The sequence below is a fragment of the Pygocentrus nattereri genome, chromosome 15, assembly GCF_015220715.1.
Source record: "Pygocentrus nattereri isolate fPygNat1 chromosome 15, fPygNat1.pri, whole genome shotgun sequence".
Taxonomy (NCBI): Eukaryota; Metazoa; Chordata; class Actinopteri; order Characiformes; family Serrasalmidae; genus Pygocentrus; species Pygocentrus nattereri.
The window spans coordinates 28,406,682-28,418,461 of NC_051225.1; the positions used below are offsets into that span (position 1 = coordinate 28,406,682).

Genomic DNA, 11,780 nt, shown 5'->3' on the forward strand with positions numbered 1-11,780 from the left:
CTTCATCGGTGAAACACAGGCAGTTATGATTGGAATACATGCAGCTGCCATTTCAACTTGCTATCCATCTCTCATTTATCTTCACTGACAAAGTGATTGCTTGAAGGCCCCAGAAAGTCCTTGAGGCTTGGTACCTCCCAAGGTTTAACCGTTCGTAATCTGACTCCTCAGATAAAGCTCAATACATACAAAATTTATACTCATTTTCCCTCTTGTGCCCAATGTAGCTGATCAGCCGAAACGTTTTGCGCCTTTAACTTACTTCTTTAGCATTGAGGCTAATGTAGCAAATAAGTAACTAAAAACACACCTGACTCAGAACATAGGCAAGACCTACTTCTGTAGTTACACTTACACTGTATGACACTTTTATATAGAGGCAATGATTGATTGAGCTTAATGTTATGCTGATTTAAAGATTCGTGAGCATATACAAGCTTCCATTACCTACATTACTGCATTAGCCATGCTAATCAATCATTTCCAGTGCAAACCTAAATAATTGTTTCTGTAATTCTATTTTTCAAAGAAATATACAGGAATATCAAATCAAATTTGTATAGTGCTTTTACAACTGATGTCAAAAAGCAGCTTTCCAGAAGGGATATCTGTCCCACACTTCCAAAGTTCAGTCTTGGAAGTTGGTTGCATTTTCGAGTTCTTATGATCTAAGTAATTCCGAGCACATTCAGTGATGTTGAGGTCTGGACTAGTCCGACTGGCCAGTCCACTGTATTGAGAACATCAGAAACTTCTATTTTTGATGATTAGATCTTTTATCTTCTTAGTAGCATGTTTGCAGTTATCTTCCTGTAAATTAACCCCCCCACCACCACCACCCCCCACCCCAAACATTTTCCAGAGGCTACTTCATGATGTATTGAACTATGGTTATACTTATCAGCATTCATAATGCCTTTAATCAAAAACAAATCATCAACTCTAGATGTTGTTCTTCTACATCTTCAGACTGAGCCTCTACTGATGGCTGTAGACATGGTTCAAAGAGCCCTTCATTGCTTGAGCAGCAGACATACTGGCTTATGTTACTTCCAAAGACATCAAATTTAGACTCAACAGTCCATAAAACCTCACTTCATGTCTCAGATTTTGCAGACACGTCACAATTTTAATAAACAAAAAACAGAAATGAAAGCAAACGGGCTACTGCCCAAATTGTTGGATGTCAGCATGTGCAGCCACTTAAAGCTATTCTTTGTCCTGCAAGTAAATGATATAGCACACAGGTAATTACAGGGTCCTAAAGCTGCTTGTCCTGTAAGGTTGACTAATGGGCTTCAGGGAAAGGTCTCCAGTTAATTCAATTACAAAGACTTTAATTATTCATACCATCGCCCTTGCTATAATTATACACCAGGAACAAATAAAAGGAACTTTTTCCTAATGTGAAACTCATTTTCCCTGTGAGTTTCACTGTGGTCAGCTAAAGCACTCCAAATAAAAAGGTGTTTCTTGGTTCATGATTAGCACCTTTAATAGAGGTTTAATGCTGTGGTAACAATTGCCTGTAGCAGGTAATATAGTTCCAGTCAGTCTCCATTCATGACAACGCAGAGTACTTTTAATAAGCAGTTTACAAAACATATGCTTTGGTTGGCTGACCTATTTTTTCCCCCTCAATAATTTTCAAAAGAAAAATTAAATATTAAGCTAATTAAATACAAAAGTATTCCATGCATCTCAAGTATGTATTCAACACTCCATTTTATATTCACATATTTGTGACAAAAAGCTTTTTTACAAAGAGAACAAATTAAACTAGTTTATCAAATGACGATAGTGTTGGAATGGCCACATGACAAACCTGTGGAAACAAGGGACTAAAAATGACTTGAAATTAAGTTTAAAAAAAAAAGAAGTAGAAATTAAAGGGAAATTCCACCAGTCTTTCTGTATTTCTGCAGAATTCAAGGGCCAAAATGTAAACAAAGTCATTCAGAGTGGTTTGATTTGAAATGCTTCATTATGGAGAAGCTTAGTGAGTCAGAATGGTTTACAGTGGTGCTGGTAAGAGCCAGACATCCTGGGTGTTTAATGTTTCTAGCAGCATCTCACTGAACGTTTTTTTTTTTTTTTTGCATGATATGGTTATGAATATACTGCTTGGTACCTGGCAGTTTTTTATGATCAGGTGTTGTGATGCAAAATAGCACCCAAAAACATCTTCCTTTTTTCATTCAAACTTTCCATTATTTTAACAACATATGCATACAAAACTAATAAGACACATGTAGGTTCACTGACCGGTTTGAACAGTGAACAAAATGGCGATATTTCCATTGCAGACATTGTGAATGTCATATCAACACCACTGTAAAGAAATCAGTCAGAAAGCTTCTCTCCAATTATATATCAAACTATTTCGTTTCCTTCTGAATTATGCAGAAATTTAGAAAGTGTTCCTCGCTAACAAAAAAACTTTCAACTGGCTTTGCGGTTGAATATTTTTCTTAAAGACAGGAAGTCTACCATCACATGGAGCATCTGCTGTCTGCTAACTCTCAATGCTGCTCCTCAGGGAGTGCTGTCTGCCACTGCAAGGAGGCACTAGGTGACAGACAACATGCTAGAAATGCACTTCTGTTCATTTCAATCTGAAACTGTGTATGCGTGTGTCTGAATGGATATCATGTCCAAAATTTGTCAGAATCGCTGGGTAACATCTGTAGGCACCTGAAGGAGCTTATGAGGGAATATGCAGTGAGTGTGTGTGTGTGTTTGCATGTGTGCGTAACTTTTCTCTCTCAGACTTTCTTCACTCCACTCCTGTTGTTGAAAAGGTTTACTCTGTTCTTGGTGGCCACTGATGTTGCAGAGATTCCTGGCTGCTGCAGCACTTTGTCCAGCGTTGTCTTTTTGATAGCAGCTGGAGAAATCTTCTCTTGGTCTGCAAGAAACTGAAGCTCTCTGTCAAGGAAGAAGATAAAAGGGTCACTTTTATCCTGTGCATATTACTCCCCCTCCTGCACACTGAAATGATGTCACATAAAAGTAAATCCAATATTAATCAATATTATACACCAATGCCTGCTGCTCAAACTGTAGACTACTACTGCCAAATCAACTCAACGACTACTCTTCATTAAGTTGGTTTTGGTTTTGTTCCTGGTATTTTAGTGAGGTTATGCCTGGTTCACACTACACGACTTTTTCAGTCGTCAGGTTTTTGTGCCGTTCACACTACATGACTGGTTGTGCTGTAATCGCGAGTCTTTCAGTTGTTGTGGCTTTCACACTACATGACTGATCGGCGACATGGGCTCACGAATTAAACGACTTTCACCTTGGGGAATCGCCGACTCATCTGGCTGCTGTCCAAAAACACAAGAACACACGAAAACTAAACTCTCGTGAGAACTAGCAATACCACATAGAATACCACGTGTTGTGGTACAGGTCACTGGACACGTTAAAAAGGCACTGGTGCTCTTGCCAAAGCTCTATCAACTGTTCCTCCATTTATTGTGTCCAAGTAGAGCAAGAACCTCTTGTAGCCATTATTCTGTTTGTGAACTCCTCATCTGTCGTGAAAAGAGATCTTCAACGGTGACGCGGTTTGTGAACTAGGCATTAGTTGTGGGCTGGAGGTTAGGGAACCAGCCCTGTGACTGGAAGGTCACTGGTTCGATCCCCTTAGCTGACAGTCCATGACTGAAGTGCCCTTGAGCAAGACACCTAACTCCCAATTGCTCTCCAAGCGCCGTGGATAGGGCTGCCCACTGCTCCGGGCAAGTGTGCTCACTGCCCCTTAGTGTGTGTATGTTCGCTAGCGTACATGCATGTGGGTGTTTCACTGCACAGATGGGTTAAATGCGGAGGTCTAATTTCACAGTGTGCAAACACAGTTGACAAAAAATTGGTTCTAAATCTAAATTCTAGGTTGATGTAATTTCAATGTGCAGTAGTGTTGGCTTATATTTGAGAGGATTCATTGACATCTGAGTGAAAATGTTTCCATAGGGCAAAACAGAATGCGAAATTGCCACAGAATTAACTTTCAAAAAAGCTATTCATTTTCCGCATTGAGAACAACTGCTCATTACATTTGGGGTTCCTAAAATGGAAGTCAACTACAGAATGACAACACTTATGCGGCAGAAAGCTGCAATAGAGAAATCATGAGCATCCTAATCCAATCAAAGAGCTTCCCTATGAGAGATATTAAGAGAAATCATGATCAGATCACATGATCCAACACACCCAAAATCATCATCATGATCAAAATAAAACAGGCTTGTTACATATATGGTTTACTACCGTATTTTTGATATATTGCAAGTCATATTACAATATGTAGCAATGATACTGCAATACAGTATATTGTGCAGGCCTAGGCTTATTTCGTTGTTCCTACTGGTTCCTAGAAGACATTTTCTCAATACAGTAAGCATTGCAATATTTAGTTTTTCTGAGGTTTGATAAGCTGGAACTGGCAAAAAAGCGCAAGTTGATACTCAATGTTGGTCAATGTTCATTAACTAGGGTTAATATAAACTATATTCTTAGAAAAGCCATATTGTGACATAATTAATTACTATAACAATGACTACCATCTTATGGCCCTAGTTCCTACCTACAGCCATGAAACTTGAGCCAACCTACAGCTAGCAAGGTACTGATCTCCAATCAGTTTTAATAGTGCTGACCTATGTAATCTGGTAATACTTTAATGGTGGTTATGAATAACAGAAACTACCCTTGTACTTCTGTAGCTACATTATGGTGTGTATTATGGTTTGTGCAATGCACCCTAGCACACAATATGTGATTCGCAAAGTCTGCTAACTCTGCTTTTTCCTTCAGCAAGACAGCTTCTATCTATCTGAGTAACCTGTATCAGCTGAAAGAGACAGTAAGTGATGAACATGAAAGTAAAGTTAGTGCACCTTGTCCTGATACATGAAGCTTCCACAGCATTGATGAGAAGGCTCCGGAAGCCACCACTCTCCAGGAGGTGCAGGGCGTGGATGGAGGCGCCCCCTGGTGAGCACACCTGGTCCTTCAGCTCGCCTGGATGCTCCTCTGAGTCCAGCAGCATTTTAGCAGCACCCTTCAGCCAAGAAGAACACAGGACATACAAGGAAGTTAAATACAGAACACAGTGTTTACATCAACCCTTGGGAAATTGTAATATGCATTACAGAATTACACAAAAGACAAAGTTTAGAAAATAGTAAAGTAAAATTTTGGCTCATGAAATGAAGTCTAGAGCAATCACTCAAGTGTTTTTTTTTTTTGACGAGAAAGTGAGTCCGTCTGTTACTCACCAGCAGAGCCTGCGCTCCCAACCTCACAGCCAACCTCCTCGGCAGACCCATCTTCACCCCACCATCAGCAAGAGCATCGAGAGCAGTGAAAGCCTGTAAGTACAAAACCATCAACAATGGTGCAAAGGAGCAAAACTAAAAGTCATTATGGACTGACCCTTGAAGTCCTAAGGACAAGAGTTCTTTTAGCAATGGGAAAAAAAATTAATCAAAAGGAACAGATTGCATCCCCCTATATCCCCTCTCAAAGTGAGCCGTGCTAAAAACCCACTGGCACTTCCAATTTTTCTTTCTTGTACTTACATATTTTACTGGTTACTGAATAATTTATAGTAGTTTCTGGATAATCAGCCTTAACATTAATAACTAAATAATCCTAAAGTTTAAGAGGTTAAATGCATTAAAAGATCAAAACCAAAACAAAGCAATTACATGCTCACTCACAATAATCCCAGCATAAGAATCATTATCCAATATTAGATATGTAAATCTTTGACCTTAAAATGATTCAATAAACGATGAAATCTCAAATTTCTTCACAATTTAAATTTTCTTTAGATATTTTTTGTACTATTCAGAATTATTTTTAAAGATACATTGAGCACACAAATGTGACATGACGTACTAGTGAAATACATACAATAAAAACAATACACCAAGCTGTTTTTGGAATATAACCCTTAAAAATAGCCCAGTCATTTATTTTGGCCAAAAGAGAAAAAAAGCACATATTTAACTGAAAATTTGATAGTTAAAGATCATAATCAATTCTAAAATTTCAAAATTGATGCAGTAGAATCGCCACCTTCAGATCAGGCATTTTTAGTCCCGTACTGGACATGAAACTCACCTGACTCAAACTTTGCCTCAACCCCTCTAGCACCCCAAACTCATCTCAGCCTGAATCACGCACTCACATAAGCTGGCCCACTGCCACTGAGTCCAGTAACAGCGTCAATCAGGTCCTCCTCCACCTCCGTGCAGAATCCCACGCTAGCCATCAGCTGCTCCAGCAGCTTTCCATCCTCCACCTCAGCGTGGGTGCCAGTGGCATACACCGTGGCCCCTTCACGCACAACCACTGGAGTATTAGTCATGCACCGCATCACCTTAGGGTCAGCACGGTACTGGAGCAATTTCTGCCAAGAAAGAGAGATTGGGAGAGAGAGAGAGATTGAGAGAGAGATCGAGATAGATAGATAAATGGAGAGAAAGAAAGAAAGAAAGAAAGAAAGAAAGAAAGAAAGAAAGAAAGAAAGAAAGAGAGAGAGAGAGAGAGAGAGAGAGAGAGAGAGAGAGAGAGAGAGAGAGAGAGAGAGAGAGAGAGAAATAGAGAGAGAAAGAGAGAGACTGAGATTAGTCCCTGTACAGCACTGGTTTCTGAAACTGATTGTCAGAAAAAACAAAAAGCACAGATCTCACAAAAATACACCCACCAGAGAAGCCCAATGTGATGCTTTTCAGAAAACTAAGCACCTAATTGTGAGGAAATCATAGTGTTCAGGGCAAAAAACTAGATTGTGTTCATAAAAGAGAATAATGCATGGCCTCAGCGTGCAGCTTGTCTGGCAGGAAGGAAGAAAATAAATAAATACAAGGTGCATGCTTAAGCAAGCATGTTAGAAAAAAGGCAAAGGACAAACACACATGCACAATCATTTTAAAGCCCCAAACAGGAATTGCTGAAACCAGTGCCAGAAATGGCACAAGACTATGAGCTTACTAGTAAGTGAATCTGCCTGTTTTGGAGGGATTTTGGGAGAAGAACTTTAATAGGGCCTGTGTGAGTTATGGCTTTGTAAAAAAGTGTGTATATACATTAAATTTAAAGCAACTTTTAAGAAACTAATATGCAAGTCATATAGTTAGAAGAGTAAACAACTGAAGACCACATACTGGTCTGTGCAGTTACAGCTTAAATTAATGGGGAATTCCAATTTTTTTCTAAATTTTTGCATTACTAAAATATCATTCAGATTATTTTAATGGAAAATGCGCCAACAAAAAGCTATCAAATAGGAATTGTTCAACGACAGTGTCATATCCAGGAAGCCAGGATATGATTATACATATTTATATTTATAGCCTCTAAAAGTTCTTCACATAAAGTTATGGGTATCGTTTTGCTGTCTAATGATTTAGAGACTCCTTTACAATATTTTTACTTTAAGATTATGGCCTAAAACATTTTGCTTACACTATGGTCCTTAGGTTATCTTACTTTACTTACGTATTTATTACTTAACCTTTTAATTTAATGGGGCAAGTCATATTTTCTTGGCAGCCTGGCAAACAGCAGAAGCTCCTTTAGGGAGGGCTGCATGTAGGGCTCAGTAAGGAACAATAGCAACCCAAGAAAACTTAAATTTATTTACTTTTTTTACGTATTTACTACCATTTGCCATTATCAATCTAACAAAACTTGGCATTATTGTCTATTTGGATAACAACCAACTTTTTATCACAGACATCATGACCCCTGGTTCCTAACATTAACACTGTGAGAAAATACAACTGAATTTCTCCAGTATGGACCATTTTTTTAAAAAACACCTATGCTTAACATTAACATGCAGGTTTAGTTGCTCTTTAAAAACATTATAAAAGCAGAACTGTATTAGTCTTGTCACACACCTTCTCAATGGAGCTAATAGTGACTCCAGCAGCACAGGAAACGATAAGGTGCCTGTCTTCAATGTCTGGTCCAATTTCATCCAGAACGAAAGGGATAATGTGGGGTTTAACAGCCAAAAAGAGAACATCACTCTTGTGCGTGGCTTCCTTGTTGCTGATTGTAAAGTTCACCCCCATTTTCTGAAATGTTGGAAGAGGCCAATGTGAAAACAATGCAATGCCCTGTAGAAAAGTCATTCTCTCTAAATATAAACACACACTCTGGTCTTCTGAGGCTTAACATACTGACCCTGAGCTCAGCCACCGTTGGCAGATTTGTATCTGGGGAACTGGCAGTGATCCGGTGAGCTGCAATTACACCTGAGATAGAAGCAGAGGAGAGCCAAAGGCAATGAGAAAGGAACAGGAGGTAGCCTAAACTCACACATAAGTTAAAATATTGCTATATCATTGAAATTGTGACTCAAGAAGAAGTAAAAGTAGTCTAGCACTGCAGGTCTAGCTTAGAAATGCAGTGGTACATCCTGCTCATAGTAACTGAGGTTTGTTAGGTTCAGTTGTCCTCTTCTTGGGATTTTTTGGGTTTAAAATACAAAGCTAAAGCTCCAAAGCAAGAGCTGAACCAAGAGAACAGAAAGAAAATCGGCCAAAAAAAGGACTTTGAATTAAAATGTGATGGGCTACAACAGAACCGAGCAAACTGATTACTTCCCTCACAAATGTATTTGAGAATTATCACTTTAAAATATAAAGAGAAGTACAAAACCAGTTTAATAAAGTATTGTAAATGTAACTGATTCAAATGATAGACCCAATATCCATTGCTCATGATCATGGCAATCCAAATATAACTCAACTCACTAAAATGCTGTGACACAACAAATGCTTTCATCCATATTCATTTACATGTTGTTGACAATACAGGATCAGGGAGAAACAGACCAAAAGTTCTTTGGTTAATGTGTAAAATATAAAGGTCACCATAACCACGCCATGCCCTACCTGCAGCAGTGAAGCCCTTGACCAAGGCATGGGCCAACTGACCCGCTCCAATGAACCCCACACTCATTCTGTTTATTCCAGATGCCCTGTGAATATAAAAAATTAACAAAGTTAAGTTACTCTCAGGGCGGCACGGTGGCGTGGTGGGTAGCGCTGTCGCCTCACAGCGAGGAGGGCCTGGGTTCGATTCCCTGGCCGGGCGACCGGGGTCCTCTCTGTGTGGAGTTTGCATGTTCTCCCTGTGTCTGCGTGGGTTTCCTCCGGGTTCTCCGGTTTCCTCCCACAGTCCAAAGACATGCAGTCAGGCCAATTGGACGTGCTAAATTGCCCCTAGGTGTGAGTGTGTGAGTGACTGTCTGTGTCTGTCTGTCTGCCCTGCGATGGACTGGCGACCCATCCAGGGTGTATCCTGCCTTCCGCCCGAAGACTGCTGGGATAGGCTCCAGCATCCCCCCGCGACCCTGACGGAGAAGCGGCTTAGAAAATGGATGGATGGATGGATGGAAGTTACTCTCATAACACAGAAGAAGAGAACTGTGCTTATTTTTGAATTTCAGTCAGTTTAAAAGCCTGTCTAAGAATGGAGGCTGATCATTCAGGGATATAGATTAATTGATTAGTAGATTAAACATTTTGACCTTAAAAGGTTCTTTGCATGGTGAAATTGATGGTGATTGATAGATAATGCGTTGTATTTTTTTAATGGTTTTCTATAGCATCTAAAAAAAAAAGGTCCTGCTATGGTTATGATGTCAAGCTTGAGACAATAAAAGAAACTTTTTAGTTCTATATAAGACCATTTTCAAAAGATTTCTGTATAGAACCATATCCAAACATCCTCCATCAAACTGAAGAGCCATTTCACCATACACAGAACCATTTAGGCCTGAAATGGCTCAGTCTTTACTACAACCCTTGAAGAATCATCTTTCGTTAAGTGTGTATTGTTGATGCCACGCACGCATGGTTGCTGCGCAGTCTGGTCACTTCCATGCTCTAACTACACTGGTAATTACCTGATTTGCTGAATTAGGTGTGTGACAGCAGAAAAATGACAAAACTGGTGGATTTAGCAACCTCAGAGTCGTTGTCACAGCCTTGCATTGCACACATGGTGAAACAGTTCAATTATTCTTTCTAAGGTTAAGCAAGGGCGCACAATAAACACTTGGCCAAAACACAGTTTAACACTTGACCTTAACACAGCTAATCTACCTCCTGAACCTGTTGAACCACAGTATCAAGCAAGCCACTATCTAATTTCAGCTGCTGGAAGATAACCCTTGCCTTATCAAGTGCAAACACAAGTATAGCAACTATAGCTAGTTGTTGATGGTTATAGCGGTTGACAAGCTAACGGTATATAGCTACTTAACATAGCCAGACTTCTAATGTAGGTTAGCTGTTATCTCTGCTGCATTTTAGCATCCTTCCTGAACCTGGTGATAACATTTTCCTTCATAACACGAAATATATCGGTATATTCGCCATAAAAATCATTTTTCACAGCCTCCAGTCTTACCTGTACAAGTCACTCCTAAGCAAGATAAATACTAATCGCCGGTTTAAGGCGAAACAAAAACACGACTTCTGTGTCAACGTGGCTTCCTCTTTCTCCGCCCATGTGCCCGGACAGCAGCGTCGAATGACACAAAGGGCAGCCAATGAGAGAAGAGGGTCTCACCGGCTTTAGCCAATCAACGCAAAGATAAGGACATCTATTAATCTGATGGGCTGGGTTTGTTCGCAAGACCGCGATGTCGTTGCATAATTTCCGGTAGTGAATATGGGGCGGGGGCGGGGGCGGGGGCGGGGGTGGGGGGGCTTATATATATATATATATATATATATATATATATATATATATATATATATATATATATATATATATATATATATATATATATATATATATATATATATATATAAAAGAATCCGCCCCCCCCATACATATATAGGTCAAGTCCACAGCCCTGTGTACATTAAATAGAGACCAAATACGCCAGTATGACCTGTAGAACGCAAAAAGCTCTCTTTGAAGGAAATTTCCACAGATTTTTCTGAATTTCTGACTACTTTAGTTGCTGAGGTTGGACATTCATTCAGAGTGGTTTGATTCCAAATTGTTCATGGTAGAGAAACGTGCAGGGTTATTCTCTAGTTTCTCTAGTTACAGTGGAGATAGCAACCAGGAATTGGACATTCTACAACACAAACTGACCAGTGACCCCATGTCTTCTGAGTTTTTATATGCAATGTTGATAATGACAAATACAGATGGGGATAAAAAATAACATTTTCTCTGAGGGATATTTTGCCTTACAACGTCTTGCATGCAGCTCTTCATTTTTTTAATGCTAACACTCTTGTAATAGCTTGATTTGATGTAGCTTTTAGAGGAATTAAAGGAGAACTCCACACGTTTTCCAAAAAAATCTGCAAAATGATATGGTTGAAATGTAAACAAAGCCATTCGGTAGGTTTGGTGTGAAATGTTCAATGCTAGAGAAACTTACCACAGTCAGAATTTTTCACAGCGGTCATAGGAACCAAACGTCTGAGATGTTGAACGCCTCTGAAAGCCTTCTCACAGAAAGCTGTTATATCAAATGGTTAGATATATGATGCCTGGCATCTGACACATTGCTTTGTAATAGTTTTGTGATTAAGTGATAATGCATGTTAATCCATTTCATTTTTATTCATTCATAGCAGAGGGGTGCACACTGGGCATTATAAGCTAAAACTCAGAGGACACGTATAGCTTCACTGGTGGTTTTGGGTAGTAAATGAAATGGCTAGTTCTTATCACAATCACTGTAAAGAAATCAGAGTCTGGACATTTCTCTACAATGA

At 39.4% G+C, this 11,780-nt stretch overlaps 1 protein-coding gene across 1 annotated transcript; it reads right to left on the bottom strand.

Annotated features, from left to right (window-relative positions):
- Positions 1-1,477: 1,477 nt before the first annotated feature.
- On the bottom strand, positions 1,478-10,554 carry pycr1b (pyrroline-5-carboxylate reductase 1b). Its single transcript, XM_017724780.2, has 8 exons — positions 10,447-10,554; positions 8,925-9,010; positions 8,212-8,282; positions 7,923-8,102; positions 6,206-6,427; positions 5,289-5,381; positions 4,908-5,071; positions 1,478-2,928 (listed from the first exon to the last, which is right to left on the bottom strand). Exons 2-8 carry the CDS (start codon positions 8,989-8,991, stop codon positions 2,766-2,768), a joined length of 960 nt encoding a protein of 319 aa, XP_017580269.1. The 5' UTR covers positions 8,992-9,010; positions 10,447-10,554; the 3' UTR covers positions 1,478-2,765.
- Positions 10,555-11,780: the final 1,226 nt, after the last annotated feature.